The sequence below is a fragment of the Gigantopelta aegis genome, chromosome 4, assembly GCF_016097555.1.
Source record: "Gigantopelta aegis isolate Gae_Host chromosome 4, Gae_host_genome, whole genome shotgun sequence".
Classification (NCBI taxonomy): Eukaryota; Metazoa; Mollusca; class Gastropoda; order Neomphalida; family Peltospiridae; genus Gigantopelta; species Gigantopelta aegis.
The window spans coordinates 30,108,066-30,129,311 of NC_054702.1; the positions used below are offsets into that span (position 1 = coordinate 30,108,066).

The window sequence follows — 21,246 nt, forward strand, 5'->3', positions numbered from 1 at the left end:
CAGCACAAAAATACACATCAGCTGTTGGGTGTCAGAAAAGGTATAACATGGAAATATCATTTATATAATTATGTAAAACCACAGACCTGTGGGGAAAAGTATAATATAATACAAATATCAAGGTAAATACTGAGGAAAGTCCTTTCAAATAAATGAATGCTTCAAATATGTATGACCGATGCGGGTACGACATAAGGACTTCTTCTCCTCAAATCGTGCACTGCCATTCTCCCAGGATTGGCGACATAATGAAGCTTGTTTGTGACCACATCGTCGAAAAGATTAATCCTTAATCTGTTCTGTTCCAGGAGGCATCAACTTGTGAATTTATTTTGTTTTCTTATTACATTTAAGCCAAGACAAAACTAGGCTCCTACCTGGAAACCAATTAAGTTGGAAGTCTTCAAAATGTATGGAACAAGCCAATTGGTTGAAACCATAAAACAGAGCTCACACTGGAAAGAATTTGTTTTAGCCATTAGATATTATTAAAAAGTGGTCAATTAAAAAGAAATTGTATTGGCTATGGGCAAGGTGAGCCCAGAGTATAGCCGTTCCTAACTTTCATACTATGCATGTTTGTTTTTAAATTATTGGATTTTGTTCTTTATTAAAAAATTGTTTGGGATTCTTATCTCAATGTGTATAAATCCACCCCAAGTAATGTGATATTATGTTGATGGACAGGACAGATGACCATCGCACCTGCACCAAATCTAGTTTACTGCACGATAATCTCTGATCCACATGTATTTACAAGTAATAAAAATATTTTTATGTTTACTGCTGCATTATCTTCATTTCGTTTTGTTTAACATCACTAAAGCACATGGATTAATAATCAGGTTTTTGGATGTCAAATATTTTGACGTATAATCTTGGTGTATATAAAAGATCCCAGGTTTCTCCATCACAAAGCCAGGAAGAGGGAGTGAGAGTCCAAATATATCACACAACCTCTTCTGCAAGGTTTTTTAATTCTCTGCACTAAATTCAATTTCTTTTCCCCAATCAAGTGTTTTGCCATGGACATTTTCTTAATTGCACCGAGCCAAAGATGACATTAAAAAAATAAATACAAACAACAAATTTCCCTTCACTCATTTATTGGCAACTTTTGTAGTACCCAACACATGGTACAGCTATGTCTCAAAAGTCTTAGGTTCACCACAATAATTTACTTATATACTTTTCCTTCAAAGAATGGTTTGCCTTCGAAGTCGCCCTCCATTACAAAGTACTTGTGTACAAGTTTCTTTGTTTCTGGGTCATCAGGATCCAGTTTCTTCCACTTGTAAGACTCGTAATCCACTTGCCAATCTGGTGATAGCTGCAAAGATAAAAAAAAGATTTACAAGCTGCAAAGATAAAAAAAAAAAGATTTACAACATACCAATTTGTGAAATACAAAATCATTAAAAAGGTATGTTAACCAGAATGACAGCAGGGATGTGGATAGGCATTTAAAAATGAAAGCTGAACTAATTTTAAAAAGATGAAACCTCTGTACCATACCTGTACCATACCTATATAAAGGTAATTTTTTTAAGCATTTCAGATCAAATTATTTTACTCGAAAAAGCTGAAATCGGACAAAAAGCTGAAAAATCAAACCCCTGTGACAGTGTTGGATGATTTTATTGCAATAAACAAGTCAGTTTAATTCCGTAACACTGGAAGTGAACAAACAAATATTATCCCACATACTCTCAAACCCAAATGGCTACAGCTAAGCTATTACACAAAATGATAAGTTAAGCTTTGTAATTAAAATCATGGCAAGGTTTACACACAAAAATCCAAAAATTGAACATGCTATTCACTGAAATTGAAACCACCCTTATCTGCTGAAATTAATCTTTTTAATATGTTATTTTGCCTGCATCATGCTTCATTTTGAAACCAATATTGCTGTACAACTATTAAAATAAAAATCCTGGGTACATATATGTAGGCGTGTTGTGGATTCTGTTCACCACATAGATGAGAGTAACTCGGCACACCATGATTTATCTCCCCCTCTTACTTGTTTTACCAACATTGTAGTGGTCGGCTAGACAAGACTTTAAGGGTTACCAATACAATTGAAAATGAACATTTAAATATTGATATACAGCTTTTTACTTCCATCTTGCCACAATTCCAATGAACAAAACTGTAAATTTTTCAAAAAACCCTAACCTTGTTTACACATGGCAATTATCATTTGAACATAAACACAAACGGACAATATATTTTTTATCCTAACACTCCTGGACTGTTAAAACTGTATACCAAATTTTTTTGGTGTAGGCCACAGAAATAACAATAAGACCAATGACAAGACATCAATAACAAGTAGAATCTGGAAAACCATGAAGTTTATGTAAATTAGTTGATACTGCACATTTCAAAATATTACAGATTTATCATCTGCTTAAATGGACATTACTAAGTTCACTGCAACTTTTAAGATGTTATTAACTAACAGACTTTTTAACAATTGTAATTACATATTAAATATATTTTTCTGCATGAAATATTATTGGCTGTATAGTAAACATGTTTCTGATCGTTCTAATATTTGTACTAGGTTACGTTTCATTTTATTTCCTAAAAAGAGTTTTTTTCGTACATATGAAATTTGAAGACAAAATCCAGTTTGGGCTTCTTACTTTAATAACAAGGTATTTTAGCCAGAATATCTGTTTTGATTGGAATGTAAAGATTTACGGCAACACAAAGGTCTGTTTAATGCATGAACAATGAAAGTGAATAATAAAAAACACTGCAAAATTATCATACATGACACCAAACCCAAGTAGCTATACCCAAGTAGCTATAGCCAAGCTATTACAAAATGATACGTTAAGCTTTCTTTTATGTAGGTGTGTTGTGGATTCTGTTCACCACATAGATGAGAGAAACTCGACACACCGTGATTTATCTCCCCCTCTTACTTGTTTTACCAACATTGTAGTGGTCGGCAAGACAAGACTGGAAGGGTTACTAATACAATTGAAAATTAACATTTAAATATTTATATACAGCTACTTTTCAATTTATTACGTAGCTTCGGATTAACAAAATTGTGAATTTCCAACAACAAAAACAAATGTTTACACACAGCAATTATCACTTCAAAATAAACACAAACTGCTGACGTATTTTTGCTGGTGTATTAAACATTCATTCATTAAACTGATTACAGGAATATCTCAACACTTAATTTGGTTTTACAAAACATGTTTTTATTATTATTATTAGAGTTTATAAAAATTACTTCGGTCAATGAATTTGTCTACATTTTTGATATAACACTAGTGTTCTTGAGCATATCAAAACTGTATAACCAATGAAATTGGGTAGGCTGATCTTGTACAACCATAGAAATTACAAAATTTTAATGACCGACATTGCTATCGAGTAGAATCTTGTAAATGGATGTAGTTTATGAAAATAACGCACATTTTAAAAAGTTATTGATTTATCATCTGCTTAATAAAAACAAAGAAAATGCTAGGAAGATAACAATTCTCACCGTGAAAGCTAGATCATGACCTCTCCAAAACCACACTCCGCTGATGGAAACTTTGAAATCCTCTCCAAATAGACACATACATCCAAAGGCATTTTTACGAAGCTTGTCCAACCGCTGCATCAGTCCTGAAGGGAGAAACATATATAATTAATAAAACCATATTCAGTAAGACAACATCAGACTGGTTCCCGATACTTTACTCAGTTTAACGTGAAGCATAAAATTTAGTCTAGTTTTCTTCTGCACCGTCAAATATAAACCTCAAATATTCTGTCAAGCTAGTTAGATTGTGTATAATGATTAAATTGCTAGTTGTGTATAATAAATTAAAAAATTATCTTATAAAAGCTAAAAAAAAAATAGCAGTCCATATAAAATACAGTCTTCTTTTTGAAAATTACTGTATTTAAAAAGATAAAATCTGTTAAAAAAAACAAAAACCACCTAACAACAAAACCCCCCAGAAAAAAAGGAAAAGTTTTTATTTGATGGTTAAAGACCACACAGATATTGAGAGAGGAAACCCGCTGTCGCCACTTCATGGGCTACTCTTTTCGTTTAAAAGCAAGGGATCTTTTATATGCACCATCCCACAGCCTTTGATATACCAGTCGTGGTGCACTGGCTAGAGTGAGAAATAGCCCAATGGGCACACCGACTGGGATCGATCCCAGACCGACCGCGCATCAAGCGAACGCTTTACCACTGGGCTACGTCCTGTCAAACATTTTATAATTCTGACAAAGAGGATACACTTTTCAGACCAAAAATATAGCTTTTTGGGACTGAACTACTTTTATACTAGTTATGATCAGCAAAGGAATGTTGCATTGTTCAAAGTTATTCTATTTCCATTTGAAATTTTTTATTTTAAAAAAGTTTTTAAGACAATTTTTGTTAAAAAAAAGAAAGAAATGAATTGTTATTTAAGAACTATTTTGTTTTGATGTATATTGTTGGCAACAAAGTACCAACAGTAAAATTGTGAAGTAAAACTGTCCATTTTGTTGTATTTTTTTTGTGTTACATATTATGTAATATTGCAGGATAAATAAAATAACTAGTTACTGTTAAAGCCGCACACCCTAGTTCCATCCAGCGAAAATAAATTATAATTTGGTTAATCTACAAACCTGTAACACACTTAGATCACGTTTTTATCAAATGGAGTGAAAAAGCAGGTTTTATATTGATAAATACCATGGGAATCCCCATGTCCCAATTGCTTGAAATAATTTTGAAAGTTAGTATTCTGATGTCAACCGGTAGATGTCGCTCGAAGCACAACAATGCCTACGTCACGACAAATTTCACAAGAGTGCGCACAGACTTGGGGTGCGTTCCTTTCACCTCTCCTGGACATGCTCCAACTGTTCTGTCCTGGTTGTATCCCCTCTCCAGATATCGTAAGAATTATTGGTTTTAAGGGTTTGTAACGTTTTGTATTGAGACACTTACTTGTCTGAACTTTATTGTTACTGAAAATGTTCACTAACTGTGAAGAAAAATCTCACAAATGAACAAGCAAACGACAACAAATCGTATGTTTATTGCGCGAACCGTGCACGAGAAAACAAACCGAACCAAAATGAAAACGGTCACGTGGTATACCAACGTCTGACGTTTACAGAGGAAGATTCCCTCTAAAAATAGATTGGACCTCGCTTGCAAAAAATGCATTTCGTGGTTTTACAAACATCAGGATTACCAAAAAGCACTTCAGGTGAATGGAAATGTGTATTCTAAATAATAAAATGCAAGTAAATTGCAATTTTATTTGTGAAAAAATGGATTTAATAGCGAAAAACTACGCCGTAATGGTTAACAACTAGCCATAACTAGGGCATGTCCCTTTAAGATATTGGCTTTATCCTGCTCGGGTCGAACAGTGAATGCAGCTTGGCAGTCTCACAACATTCGCCATTCTAACCTTCACAGGATAAAGCCGATATTCAAAGACAGTAACGCTCTCTGTACATTATCCCAGACAGGACAGAACACAGCACCGCCTATGTAATATCAGTCATGGAGCAATGGCGTGGTTTGATACTATGATCAAAGCACCTCTGGTGGCACTCTACTTGCTGACCTAAAATATCACCCGGCAAACATTATTGAATTATTTACCCGATACTAGATTACAGCACATAAACTGTCTCTTTTTGGAAACATCTTCGGCGTATTCACAGTACCAAATGGACCAATTTTCCTTGTCAAATTTCTCCCAGAAGTAAGGCAAAGCAACGGTGACGGTGTCTTTATTAGAATAGGTTCTTTTGAATTCATCCAAATTAAATGTCCTGAAAAGTAACATACATTGAATATATATATAAAAAAAAAAACTAAAACAGTTATACATGGTTAAAATATATACCCCAAAAGGAGAATCCCCCCCCCCCCCCCCCCCCCCCCCATATATGGATTGCTCAAGACGTCTTTAAGGGTAATATAGAAAATACTTTTTTTGGGGGGGGGTGGGGGTCATCATTCATCAACAAGCTGATTTGCACAATTATACTGACATCTTTGTCAAATTTTAACCATTTACAATTGATTCGAGACAGGAACAGGAACTTTTTTTCCATGAGTATATATGTTCACACAGACGTTAACAATTCTATATATTTGTAAGATACTAAAGGTTTTTTTAAAAAGTGTAAACTTTATCATCATCTAAATCATGGTAATGATACAAATACTTATTTAGAAACAATTAACAACGAAACCCATATAATTTTTTAACAGTGGAGATGACATGAAAGAAAACATTTTTCAACAAAAAGAGGGGCAGGCCCAGCCATCCATAAAGTATATATACACATACAATTTTGTATTTTCCAACTCCCTCCATGTACTGACAAACATCATTCTTTCACACTAAAAGGTACTCTTCATACATAATGCCTGAACCCACCCAAACCTCACGGTGTACATACATATATGAATGCCCCTAGAATGGATTTACCCTTTTGGATAAGCAGCAAACGGATCTTTAGATTCCTTTTCTTTAGGCATATCGTCTTCTGCTTCTTCTTCATCCTACAAAATAAATGCTAGCCATGTTCAAATATTAAATGCACTGAGTAAAGTAGAGCAAGAATTTTAGAATGTATTAAGCATAACAGTGGTTTCAGTTACATAAAGTACAGTGAAGTATTTGTGTATTAACACTTGGAAAGTATTTTCTTATGTATGCACAAACATTCTGCTTGTTTGTCTTTACTGTCATAAGATATATTTGAGTATCTCCTCCATCATAATCTTTAACAGTACAAGTGCATGTTTTAGTTTCAATTAAATTTGATAATTTAATTTGAAGGCTATAGTGACCAAAATAAAATGCTCACTTTCGGTTTTGCTTCTTTTTTCGCCTGCTTAGGTTTGGCCTCTTTTTTACTGTCTTTCTTGGCCGTTTCTTTCTTCTGTCCATGCAACTCAGCATATTTTTTGGCTAAAAATACATTTTAGATTCCATTACAATATCAATGAAAGTCAATTAGACTATTAAAGCTTGCCACATCAAAAAAATTATTAGGCACAATTATAGGGTAATGGAATTAACATTAAATTTTTTTTTAGTTATTAACTGAACATAAAAAAAAAACAAGTTACAAAAACAATATTCCTGTTTTCAGTTTGTTACAGGCTACGATTCATAAATTTTTTTTAATCTGCTAAATAATTTTATATAATAACTGGTAATTTTTTAAAAATAAGTTTTTTTTGAACTTTAATAGATAATTTGTCTAAATGTTTTTCCCTCACCCCTCGTGTTTCCTAAAAGTGTACATTAAACTTTTTGATTTTGTATGGAATGTTTGTTTTTGTTTTTTGGTATGTGCTGACATTAAGCCTTCTCCAAGCAAAGAGTTTGTACAAAAGTGAAAATATTTAGATTTCATATTCTTCCATTTTTATTTATTTATTTTAAAAAGGAAGGGTGGGGGTTTCTGATGGATCAAACTTACAATCAAACTGGGCCATCTTGGTACACATCTGAAAGTTTCCTACAACAGCTTTAAACTGCTTCTGATTGACCAGTGTGGTAAACCACCGGTTCACATTCTGGAATGGCTTGCGAAATTCAGCATCCAGTACCTGCAGGTGCAATTAAAAAAATTATTAAATTTATTGAACAGTTATTAAAAATAAGTTATTAAATTTTTAAGTCTTCAAATGCTGATGATAAGGAATGCTTTAGCAAAATGAATAAATAAACTAGCCTGCTTGGGATATTGTTGGTGGTGGTGTTTTCATAACATTAATCCAAAATAAACCTCAATACTTCCAGTAAATGAATCGTCCAATTTACATTTTCTTAGGTTCCAAAACCAAACTAAGAAGAAGTAGTAGTTTGTTTTGTTTAACGACATCACTACGGCACACTCAGTAGTTAATTATCAGCTATTGGTTATCAAACATTCGGTAATTCTGACTTGTAATCAACATGCCACATTTTTCCTAATGCAGCAAGGAAAGCATGTACCACAGCCTTTCACCAGTTGTGATTTTTAAGTTGCAAAGTTAGATTTAAAATGGCTGTATGCAAGGATGGCAAAAACATTTAAAAATTGCTGTAGTTAATAAATTCTTAAATTTGAGCTGCTAACCCTGGTTAAATACTCTACAAATAATACCAGTGTAATTATGTGACATATATACTGATAAATAAGTGTATGTGTGCTAGTACATCTGTTTCTAATTAGTGATATAATCATATACTTGCATGCTGATACAGCAGCATCAGACAGCACGACACACTGATGTCAGCCTGGGTAATACGCTCTCCAACCAGATACGTTCTTGTCAGCAAATAGTCATTCAGCAGAGTCAGGACTTTCTTGATCTGCTCCTTTGCCTTTTCAGCTTCCTGCAATTCAACAAAGGACAACGTCAAAATATTTAAAACAATAAAAAGCAAACATGTTATTTCCTTTTAATTATCTAAAACTATCAATGTAACTTTCACTCAAGTACATTAACATTCAAACTGTTGGATGCCAAATAAAGTTAAATCGAGATAATTTATTAATAAATTTCCACAAAGTCTAAAAAAAAGTCTATACATTGAACTTTATATTGATGTTGCAGGGATTCTAGATTATGGTAGCCCCACTCCCATGGCTAGTGATATTTAATGTTGGGCTAGTAAATAACTACTATTGCCATGCTCAACGGCTGATGAAAAACATTCGTCAAATGTTACAGTTACGCCTATTTTGTAAATATGAATATCCTGTACCTACCCCAATGTTAGTGTTTTTAAGCTCTAGCTCTTTCTTAGGTGACATATCTGATTAATACTATTATTTAGTAAAATTGTATTAACTAAAAGTAGGGCAAGTGAATTTTTAATTGTGGCTAGTAAATTAAAAAAATCACTGATCCCATGGCTAAAAATTCTATAAGTCCTGTGCTGTAAAACTTTGTTTAGCCAAGATACCATGAAATCAAATTTACAGTACTGATTTGGCTTACACATCCAACTCATTTTTAACACTGGGAAATAGATCAAGTGTTTTTGTTGTCTAAATTTTTTTTAGAAGGGAAGCACCAACCTTTTCTTTCAAATAAAATAGCCTACTGACACTACTAGCTAATAAATCCAGCTTCATTAATCATGAGAGCAGGCATCAAAGTAAAATAGTCGAGTATAAATCAGTGGAAGTGGATGGTGCCCCTTGCTATAATGGAGTTGCCAAAAACCTGTAGTAGCATTTGGGTGTGCTTAGAAATTGAATTATTAGTTGTCAACTCGCTCGAGTTCAGGTGCACTTCTAATAATAATAATGCCCCCCCCTAAATTTTTACACCGATTGATTTTTTTTATGGCACATTTAAAGGGTATGATTAATTTTTATCATCAAAACGAAGTTCAGAGAAACTACTCATTGCCATTTTTCTTCTAAATTCAAAGTTAATGCTTGCCCGAGAACGTTTTTCTTCAGAGTTTACTTCAGAGTTTACAAGTCGAAAATACAAGCTTCTGAGTTTTTCTGAAGCCACTTTCAAGTGGTTGTAGAAGTTTTCGAAATGGTAATTATAAGCATACTTGAACACAGTATTAAATTCAGTAGAATCACTGTACTACATAGCATTGACCTTTAGATATGAATTATCTAACGATCTCCACATGTACATTAATCATCTTTCTCCATCCGTTACACGATTGCCATTTTCAGACAAGCATGCCTTTTAATGGAGAATTCAGATGTGTACTGTTTGGCACATACATGCTGATTAATGCCAACGTGACCGTCTAAAAAATGTGTACCCGCACACACCAGCAGATGTGACTAATCGGGGCAGGAATGTGTCAAGACTAAGTCTGCAAATTGAAATTAACCTCAATTTGTTACAACTTTACTTTTAGATTCACCTTTCACCCAACTCTCAAACACGACTAAAACGCACATCATTTCTGATCATGGGACAATATATATTTCGGGCAAGTGATTTCTGTCAACCAGTGGAGCTTTGAAGCCTAAAATGGTAGTTTTTAATTATTTTCAGTCACAAGTAGGTTTTAAATCCCCCCCAATAAATCAATTTAATAACTAATTTTTAGTGTTGTACCCATGGCTATGGTTGTTCCAATGCAATGCAGTGGAGTTAATAATTTTCTGCGGCACTTGCTTTGCCATGTTTTTTTTGCTGTGGACATTTTCTCAACAGCAGGGGTTGGTTCATTCAGGATGATATAGATGTTATTTGATATGAAGTCCATAATATGATGCATCAGTTTATGACAGATATACCGTAATATACTATTCATAAACGGGGCAAAAAGATGACATTACTGCAAACAAGTCCAAGACACGAGTTGAGGTGTCTGTATTTATAAGTGGCTTTCAATGTTACTATGACACATACAAAACATGTTCCTTCATGAATGTACTATAATATGTATTCCAATTCCGATTTCGCAGTTTATGTCCGTATTTATATGCAATGTTGTTTAAGTAGAGTGTAAAACCAATTCTACTATAAAAATTTCTTAATAAATATTTACATCTTATAGTGTTTGATTCAGCTGAATTTAAACAAAGAGTAAATTACAGTCAAACCTCATTATACCGCCCAATTTGGGACCCAATAACGAGTTTGGCATTATTACGAGTTTTAATATTTCCACTCAGTAAGTGCACCAAAGCTCAGTACTGGCCTCAAAGTAGTAGTGTTACAGAATAAAAAAATATGCTCTATTACAGCCCTCTTTATTTGGATTGATATGCTTGCAAGTACTGATGAACAAATGCCCAAAGAGGCTCACATAGGGTACATTATAAAACAAAATGGGAGAGGTTATTTGTTTGGAATTATGTAAAAATTTGAAAAAGATTTCTCATTTTTATTTGTAAGAGCTAATTAGGGTTTCTGCCAGAGGGTAAAACTAGTATGTCACCATACCCATATCATTTAGCAGATTTTTTTTAAAGTTAACCTTTTGACAAAATTAATTACTCTTATCTTTAAACTTAATGTTACATACTATTTTAAAGGATTAAATAAACAAAAAGGTAGCAATCTTGATTTTCCATTATGGAATCACTGAACGACCATCACTAAGACAAAACTGGCATGTACCTCACTTCACACATTCAGCAAATGAGTGATTCGCAGACTACACCCAAGTTCACATGTGTGTGTATGTGCAAATATACACACATACAGTCAACTCTTTATTACTAACTTGTAGATGGTACATGAGATCGTCCGATGGCAGTATTATTGGGTTGTTTTACTATGCTTTAGTATAGGCATGTGTCACCCAATGTGTTGGGTAAAACAGGGTAAATTTATGTACATTTAAATACAGACAATCTGTGCTAAAAAAAAATGTAGGTGATAAGCAGGGATGGCAGTGTACTGGAGGGCGGTATGACAAGGTTTAACTGTACATGCAATTATATCTGTCTTAAGTTTTAAAAAATACATTTAATTATGTTACAATAAAGTGTGTTTGGGGCGACATGCTCCAACAGCTTAAATCCTACCAGAGTTAAACCAAATGTTCTAAAATAAAAGAAAAAAGGTTGAAGATGAGAGGAAATGACTTCCAGTACCAGTAATTTCTTTCAACTACTCTACCATGAAAACAAGCATTCATACAAAGACGCTGTACAATATTCCTTCTTACAGCTGATAAAAATTAAAAATGATACGACTTTATGTAGTCATTAGTCCAATGGCAATGTCTTTCAATAAAGCAGGTACAATGTATGATACAGGTATATGTGTATTGGCCATTAGCAAATATAAATCTGTAATGGCCGCAATATATCAAATTAATTTATCTCCACCTCTTACACGATAGCCATTTTTAGACAAGCATGCCTTATAATGGAGAAACTTGGAATTTTTGTGGTTTTATTTTTAACAAATGCAGAATGATAGATTTTTTTTTAAAAGGTGAAATTTCATCACTTGATCTGGATGCATCTAGCTCAGTTGGTTGGGCCCCTGCTTTGGTCATAAAATCGAACCTCTTCGATGAACAAAATTGTTTGGCTTTTTTTGTTACTGTAATAAATTAATGTATGTATCCTTGTTTGTGTTTTATTACTGTGTAGCTGAATGATAGGTTAAATTTTGTTTTGTCTAACACCACCACTAAAACACTGATTAACCATCAGCTATTGCATATTAAACATTTGGCAAGTCTAACATTACTACTTCCTTCACAAATGGATTTTATGAACATATTGCAAGGCATGACAGAAATTCTGAAATTTTAATACATGATGTGCTATACCTGTTTGTTGTACTGAATGATCCCAAGACAGGGGAAAACCCAAGTACAAGCCGATGGAACAATTTCGTTGTCTCCAAAACTGATCCACTGCTGTATTTTGGCAGCATCCTTTGGACTCTTTCCAGCCAGTTGTGAATTACCAACTATAAAAAAAGAAAAGAAACAAAAACATCAAAACAAGTTTTAATAAAATTAGGTTGATACATAGCCACAACTATGTTAATGGTGTCTTCAATTTACATAGATAATCATTTCTCAAGAAAGTCCTGCATTAGCTCATTTACTCTGCTATTTGAGAGCTAGACAAATATTTGTACAGTTATAATAACTCTCTGCCATCAGACAACTTTTGACGAAACCAGTAGGCAGATTTCCTGCTGTAATATAATATTAAATATGATTACATTGAACATTTTCTAGTTCACCGTTAACACTTCACATATTGATCACTAATACACACTACAGGAAGAAACCCAACAGCACCATTTCAACAATATTGGGATTTCTCCTGTAGCGAGATTTAACATGTGAAAATACAGGGCTAGAAATGAAAAAAAATAAGGCAACTTCGTTTTTTTTTTTTATACACGAAGCTATTCGGAATTATTCGGCAATCCCTATATTTATTTATTAACAGTACCGGAACATTATACAACTGCGTTTATTACTGATTCTTGATCAAATTTGAAAATTCGTACAAATATTTGTGTTTTGTATTAAGCAAGTTATCAACTTTTTTAACTCGATAAGATCTGTTGGTATAATATAAATTAGCCTACGGAATTCGGCGAGAAGTTGTGATTGAAATAATCACTGGCTGACTTCGAGTCAACTACGCGAGTAACGCACCTGCACGTTCGCAATCATCTGATCAAGTGCCCATATCTGAGGTCGAAAATGTTCAAGGCAGTTACGGTACTTTGTATTGATCACAGATCTTGCGAAGTTCAATTTGTCAGCGACGACAACAACTGTTATGCGCGTGGATACCCCAAAGTCGGTCTCGACCACCTTCCCTAATACCGTTCACGGATATAACCGAGATATTGCAGGCAATTTTCGCAAATATATTTCACAGAAATGACCGAAAGGGCGCCATTGTTGTAAGTAGGATTATGGGATACAAAATAGATGCGCCCATAAGATAAGTTATCGTTTTCATGTGGCGAACAGATTACGAAATGCATATGCAAAATTCAACAACTTGAGTCTGAATCTGGTAGACAACAGGATACTAGTATACGCAATACACAGTACTTGAAAAATATTAGCATGCACTGCGTGCACCCAGTTTTAAAAGTTACATGCACACGCAAAAATCAGCATGCACCGGTGCATGTACTAACACTGCATTTCGAGCCCTGAAATATTTGCCATCAGCAAACTGGAAAATGAAGATTGTAATGGTACTTAAAATGCCCAACATAGGATTATTGTTATATAATAGAGCAGGAATCTTTGTCTACTGCAGTGTTTCTGCCAGAAAGAAAATTTTGGGTATGGTGCTATGGAATGGAATGCAACCAGTCAATGGGGTGTGGGGGCCTCCAGCAGAAAGAAAAGCATACATTAATGATAAGAGTAATTCATTTTGTTAAAAGGTTAAACTTTTTTTTTTAAATGCTAAAACAAATCTGAGTATGGCAGAAACTCCAACTTGTTGACATGCAAAAATATCTGTTTTCATTACAGTTATCTCCGATGGCATAGTGATTACAACCAAATAAATCTATCTAGCTTTTAAATGCTAGAATACTGGAAAAAAAAATGTGTCAACCCCATTTTGTCATCTTGTAAAAACGGTTTTATGCATTGACCTATCACAAATTTCTGATTGTATGTCAGTTTCTATAAAACGTAAGACAAAATCTTGAAATTCTAGTTAAAAATATAAATATATTAAATTAATCTGCTGCTTGCTTCCAGGGGAGATTGGGATTTTTAATGCTAAGTCTGGCCCCTTTCAGGCAGTTTTTTTTTCATTTTTAAAATGCAAAATCAGCGTAAATTGAGTTGTTTTGAAGATATACCAATGTGTTCACTGTTGTAATCTACTCTTTAGAGCTTTGTAAACTACTGATTTACATTTTTTAAATTTTGCAAATGAAAACTGCAAATGTTTGCAGTGTCTTTAAATCTACAAAGGTGAAAGAAATAAAAAGTACAAGTGCAATGTTATTTGTTAATATGGCAAGACAAAATGAAACAGCCTAACCCAGGGCTTCTAGATTATGGTAGCCCCATTCCCAAGGCTAGTGATATTCAATTTTGGGCTAGTAAATAACTACTATTACCATGCCTGAAGGCTAGTGAAAAAAGAAAGAAAGAAAAAAAGTCAAATGTTGTAGTTAACCTTCTGACTACTGCAGGCGAGATATCTTGCCCGACGTCACGTCAGTCGATATACTGTACACTGTATACAGTGCATTCCCCAATTCATATTTCCCTGCCATTTTGCACACGACACTCACCGGAAACAAAGAAAAAAATTTTTTTTTTTTCAAAATGGTGGTTTTTGTTTTGATTTTTTCAATTGAAAATACCTTGAAATTTTGAGTTCAAAACGTGGTTTTCGGCAAGTATTTTCGCTTGACAACAATGGCGGCACGTCGCTGTAATTTTCAGGGATCGATAGCTGATTGTAACAGCTAATTTGATAATAAATTTGATCGTTTTACCAACAAATAAAATTACCAAATATTGCAATATGAATCGTAGTTCCGGGTTTTAAAAAAAATCTGGTCAGAAAACCACTGTTATTGGGAATAATGGACATAAATACTGGACAGCTGGCCACAAATGCCCGTAAGTAAAGGCAACTTTTTCGATTTTTTGCCTAATTTTAATTACCATTAGCCGATTTAAAATAATAAAAATTACAAAAAGAGACACGAAAATAATACTTACCGATTCATATATGAATTTTATTTCATGTATTTATGAAACATTTAAGTGAATATATGTGAGTAAAAATTATAAACTTGTACCCACTCAATGTGGTTTTTGTTAAAAATTAATCCAGTTGTCTAAAGGTTAAGTCTATCTTGTAAATATGAACAACTTGACCGCAACACAACCCCCAATGTTAGCGTGTTTAAGTTCTATCTCCCTCTCTTTATGTAACATATCTGAATATTAAGTATAATTTAGTCAAACTGTATTAACTTAAAGAGTAAAAGAGGGCTAGTGGAATTTTTAATCGTGGCTAGTAAATTTTTAAAATCACTGATCCCATGGCCAGTGGATTTAAAAATGTTTTTAGTTCTAAGCCCTGCTAACCAAAATAGGTCAGTCATTGATAGCTTGACCCGTTCTTAAAGGAGCTGTATCAGGTTTTATATTGGATTTTCAAAAAAGTATTATTTTGGGGTAAATTAAGGTACAATGTATGATACAGGTATATGTGTATTGGCCACTAGCAAATATAAATCTGTAATGGCCGCAATATATCAGATTAATATATCTCCACCTCTTACATGATAGCCATTTTTAGACAAGCATGCCTTATAATGGAGAAACTGTGTGAATTTTTGTGGTTGGCTAGCAGCAATTTTTTTTTTAACAAAAGCAGAATGATAGATTTTTTTTTTTTAAAGGGTGGAATTTCATACCCATCGTACAATACTTGATCTGGTTGCAAGCAGCAATTTGTTTTTAGCAAATGCAGAATGTTTGCTTTGAAAATGGTGAAAGTCTCCCAAAAGCGTTTTATCTACCATGTCATGCCAAATTTCGGTGAAAAACACTATCAGTGATTTTTTCAACTATTCTTTGGGCAGTTCCATAAGCCAGGGGTTCAGAAATTACTCGCCTGCACGCCAAATTGTGATGGATAAGTAAAAAAAAATAAAAAAAAGCAACTACCAATCCATGACTTTCTGACTAATTAAATTTCATTGAATCTGCGACTCCACGTTGAAATTTCAAACCATTCAAATAAACTGTTAAAAAGATGACAAAATACACAATACATGTACCGCATTGATAACTTTGGACTTTCGAACATTCTGAAAACAGAGCCAGTCAATGGTCAATACTTCCTAGGAATGGCTCATTTACAATGAAAGTATGTTGCTGGTGTATTTTGAACCAGATGGTTTTGTTAAATACTTGTGGGGTGTCACTTGAATTTTGTAAATTTATCTATATGAAAGAAATGTGAAAAATTTTTGTCCGACTAGAATATTTCAAAAAGTATGTTTAAAATAGTCAATCAAGGTTTAGGGCTTGATTTTGTTTGCCATGTGATATTGATCACTTACCAAGTGTCATTAATAATGATTTTTTAATTAAATACATAAATATCATTTGAAATGAAGACTGTATATTATAAAATTGTTAAATAATGATATATTGTTCTGTAGACTGGCGGGCTAGTAAATTTTAGTTGGTTCTAGCCTGGTGGGCTAGTGAAATATATTCCATTTCTGCACTTCCTGTAAGCATGAGTATGTTATGGTGAAAGAAAAATTAAATATGCATTTTAAAACGTACTGCATCAAACTACTTCAACACTGAACTAGTGAAGGAACACATCAATGATCAAGTGAATACCGTTCAATGTTCAATTAGGACTACTTCAACAGAAATATTTCATTTTGTGTCGAACAAAGCTAATGTGCAAAGTTTGTGATTGTCAGAGCTTGACAAATTTGTACCTTGAAAACAAGCATACTTACCATACTGAGCTATGGCATTACTCTCACTAAGACAAAAACCATCCCCAGATTCAAAGGCTGGAACCTAAAAAAAAAAAATTTAGCCTATTTAAAATTAAGAATATTTTTATTACTATTAGCAAGGCTCGAACTTAAAATTTATTGCCCACAGCAATATTTTATTTAAATTTAAAAAAAAGAGACGACTTTTGCAGCATGGGCAAGATCAAGCAAAATGCCACATTTGAGAAAATAAATTATTTGTGAATTCAGAAACTTGTGTGGTATGATCAGACAGCTACTTATGTTTTAGTTTCCAAAACTTGTTTACAATTCTTAGATACACCTAGCCATTCACAAGTTACAACCATTTTGTCAAAAATGTATACCTTTTTGTAAAGACAGTATTAAACAGTAAAAAAATATCTAGAAGACTAATATAACAACTTTAAACTTGTAAAACATACTTTACTTTACTTCACATAATTAGCTCAATGTTTTTACTTTTAAATATTATAAGTAATTAGTATTCATCAATTAAAATATACTTGTCACTCCGTTACTTGTCCCTCCTTTTACGAAAAACATGATTATTATTCTTTTTTTTGTATGTCAAAGCAAATTATAAAGTTTTTTTAAATCCATATCTGACCCACCCTGGCAAATTCAGTACATGTTGCAAAAAATTAAAAGACGTATGCATATTCATAACCTGTAGCCTCATCCGGAGGGACGTAATAAGATTGGTTTTTACTACGTGTGGATCTCCTTAAATACCCTTAATATAGCTGGTATTCAAAACTTGTGGCACCATATTTCAATCATTTCTCAACAGAAATAGTGCAACAAATGGACACATAAACCAAAAATATATAAGTTAACCTACTGTACTCACAAACTCCCGACTGAAGTACTTGCATAATTATTAACTAAATATCCATGCCATTTTAAATTTGCAACAGAGGGAAGTAACTTGCTGTGCACGTTAAGAAAAGTATTGCCTTAATGTGCCCCTTGCACTACCATCGGTGCTATCATCAAGTTTGAGGCCTGTATAGCTAATGATAGCCCACACGGCAAGACTTCCGAACGTTCCAGTATTGTTCATTCAGGCTTAAGTTTAGGGTTAAAATTATTGATGGCATGCTCAGAAGTCTTTCCAAACATTTCTCTGTATATTATTAATGTATCACAAATGTCCCTAATTCTGTTACATTTGTTTTCACGTTCACTGTTGGTTCATTTGTAAGGTTTTTCTTCACAATGCACAAGGAATTAATACACAATTTGCCCATTTGGGATACTGAATTGACATAATTAATTAAACTACTAAGTGTTAAGCTATATTACTAACCTAAACTGTCAAACAGTAACCAAAGATAAACAAATATAAAACAATTAAAAATGTGTTTGGTCTTAGGGGCCATTCACAATTATCAACATTATCATAAGTGTACAAAGAGTACACTTTTTCATGACCCCCCCCCCCCCCCCCCCCCATAAGTGTACAAAATAAAATGTTGATTTTTTTTGTCCATCTTTTATTGGCAGTTATATTAGAATGTCACTAGCCACTGGAGTGGGCCTATCATAATCTAGAAGCCATGTTCAAGTGATTTTCTTGGGTCTTCCTTTCTTTTGCTTGTGATTGTCCTGGTTTTGATGTTTCAGGAGCTGGTATCTTGTGGGATACTTCTCATTACAAATCGGGCACTTGTGGATCTTTTCATGAGCTTCGGTTGCCTTCTCTGTCCTGTCTATCATGTTCAATGCTAGTTCATCAAGATAAACGTCTCCGGCACGATATTTATTATTGTGATGTTTATTGCTGTGCCGTAACGTTTATCCATTGGATCGAATTTTCCATTTGCAATCACGATTTAATAAAATCAGGCATATGTGCTTTATTTAAGAGCCTCAACACGTACAACAACATATTTTAATAAATTTTAGACAAAAATATTAAGTACAATACCTTTGGTAACCTTTCCAGGATTAGATGTTTGAAGATGACACATTTAAACATTTGAAAACTATTTTTATCCTGGCACATCGAAAATGCGGAATGAAAATTTTGCGGAACGAGAATTATTCGTATCAAGCATTTTACGTAAAAAGAAATATTGCGGAACTGAATGGAATTGATTATTAAATGTATTTATTTTGTTATTTTTGTTTCTACATATGTGCTTTGTGTGGGTTGCATTATATGCATTGTTAATAATATTATCACATTAAAGTTTTGGGGTGTATTATTCTTTTTTATTATTATTAAAAAAATAATGATTGTTAGTACAGGTCATTACTTATTTTAAGGCCTTCATTTATTTACTTTTTCCAAATTATTATTTCCTTTAGTAATTGTTTTTAAATATTATTATTACAGGCCATTGCTTACATGTGTTTCAAAGGTTTTTTTCTTCTTTTTTTCTCTTCTTTTTTGTTTTAATTTTATTTATTTTTTTTAGCTATAATTACTGGTCATTAGTTATTTTAGGAGTTTTATTCAGTTAAATTTAATTGTTATTATTAATTTATTATCAATTAATTGATTTTTAAACAATATTATTCATTAATTAAGTTTATTTATTTATTATTATAAAACGTGATATTCCATTAAATATCGTGGAATAAACTCGTGAACCCGAGACGAATAATAATAAAAATAATCCGATTCCACCAACAGTTTTCAATCACATTTTAACTATGCTCACAATGGCCGGCGGGAATATTCGAGATTTTGTTCGTAACTGAAAATTGGATTAATGCAGGATTACTATTTGGACAAACTGTCTATTTATGCGTAAAACGTGACTCGGGAAGTTTTCTTTATACAGTAAGTGTTTATATTTATTGCTACATCTCATATTTCGCCACGAAATAATTAATTCCATGGTTGTATCGATTCCGCCTGAAATCTGGGCAGAAACTGCACGCTTGTTTTTGCTATTAACATTGTAAACATCGGGTCCAAATAAATGTCAAAATGTTAAAAAACGGACCGTAGATGTTTACCGTGGTGAACTAGTTCAATGCCCGAACTCCGCCATGAATTATTTTGATGCGTCTATCTAACAACAATTAGGGGGAAAATAGATTTCTCGGAAAGTTATAAATCGACATTTATTTGTATTTCTAAAAAGCGTACAGCGGCTGTTAACCCCCTCCCCCCCCAGCGTACGGTTTGTATGCTTATGTTAATGTTGACAATTGTGAATGACCCCTTACTACTCTTACTATTAGGGTGGGGTGAATAAGATAAGTCTTGCCCAGGTCCAATAATAAATATATAACGGAAAATGTGTCAAATTGATACCTTTCCCAATGGAAATTTGGAAATAAAATTTGTGTTCTTGTTCGTTTCACCAAACTTGAAGTCAGACGCAACTTTCACATCTACTCCACTGTACTGGGCAGCTACTAGAGCTTTGTATGCCCTAAAATTTCCTGGGTACGTGTAGAGTGTCTGAAAAATATATCACAAAAAAATTATTTAAAAATCAGTATACTAAACAAATAGCATACAAACAAATTATAATCAATGAAGATGCATGTGATATGTCAAGATTTGACACACACTTCGACAATACTCACACCAGCCGCCATGTCACAGCTTAAAAAGGAAGTGACGTACCGGTTTTTTGTGGGATATGCGCACTTGCTAAATTTAATTCTCTAGTTACCCGGATGATTGACTGAAACTTACATGAAGGAATTTTGGTTTATATTTTTCAGAAACAATTAGCAAAATGGTAAGCTGAATGCGTAGAAATGTTTTTGTAGTAATGTATTGTTAAACGGCTACACGATAAAATGCAGTGTGCATTTATATAGGTGATATTTGACTTGCTTGATGTATTAAATAAAGAGTGTAGCAGAAGCTGTCACTAGCAACGTTTAGCATTTTCTTCAGTTTCATATTATTATATTATAGAAGAATTTTAATGTAAATATAATCATGTTGTCATAAATAAAATACAATAATAAAAACTGATTCCATTTTCTTCTTTTTCTGCTTCATGCTGTAGTTGATTATGCATTGGTTTTGAAGTCTGGTTTTGTTGGTAAATGGCCCTGGCCCCTGCTGCTACCAGTACTACAGTAACAGTGCTGGTGGATCAGTCCAAAGAGATTTGAGGACACTGTGTGAAATAAAATATAAAAGTCCATACTACCACACAAGGCTTTAGATCTAATTAATTTGGTCACAACAGGTTTTCTTTTCTGTTCAGTGCAGTGAGGTCTTTTTAGTGGAATAATGTTATTAACAGCAGGTGAACAGTTGTGGATATTCAGAAATGTTATTTTTATCC

At 33.3% G+C, this 21,246-nt stretch overlaps 2 protein-coding genes across 4 annotated transcripts in view; one reads left to right on the forward strand and one right to left on the reverse strand.

Moving 5' to 3' along the window:
• Positions 1–1,089: 1,089 nt before the first annotated feature.
• On the reverse strand, positions 1,090–20,601 carry LOC121370345 (elongation factor 1-gamma-like). 2 transcript variants are annotated; one of them, XM_041495499.1, is made up of 11 exons: positions 20,528–20,601; positions 20,250–20,399; positions 16,955–17,018; positions 12,276–12,418; positions 8,247–8,390; positions 7,489–7,618; positions 6,868–6,971; positions 6,486–6,559; positions 5,648–5,820; positions 3,521–3,645; positions 1,090–1,330 (listed from the first exon to the last, which is right to left on the reverse strand). In XM_041495499.1, exons 1-11 carry the CDS (start codon positions 20,537–20,539, stop codon positions 1,178–1,180), a joined length of 1,272 nt encoding a protein of 423 aa, XP_041351433.1. In that variant the 5' UTR covers positions 20,540–20,601; the 3' UTR covers positions 1,090–1,177. The 2 variants fall into 2 exon arrangements, with proteins under 2 accessions (XP_041351433.1, XP_041351432.1); XM_041495498.1 differs by having other exon boundaries at positions 20,513–20,554.
• Positions 20,594–21,246, forward strand: part of LOC121370346 (calcineurin subunit B type 1) — a 29,468-nt gene continuing 28,815 nt past the window's right edge. The window contains exon 1 of one of the 2 annotated variants that reach the window (XM_041495501.1): positions 20,594–20,685. In XM_041495501.1, coding sequence (XP_041351435.1) covers positions 20,683–20,685 — 3 coding nt within the window. In that variant the 5' untranslated portion in view covers positions 20,594–20,682. The remainder of the gene's footprint in view (positions 20,686–21,246) is intronic. The other variant, XM_041495500.1, reaches the window with a different exon arrangement.

Excerpts from the sequence above, each read along its gene's own strand:
- LOC121370345 (XM_041495498.1), bottom strand. The coding sequence starts at position 20,539 with ATGGCGGCTGGTGTGAGTATTGTCGAA. Across the intron at positions 20,400-20,512 it reads CTGGTGTGAGTATTGTCGAA|ACACTCTACACGTACCCAGG; the intron begins GTGTGTGTCAAA and ends TATATTTTTCAG. Across the intron at positions 3,646-5,647 it reads GTGCTGTAATCTAGTATCGG|GACTGATGCAGCGGTTGGAC; the intron begins GTAAATAATTCA and ends TTCTCCCTTCAG.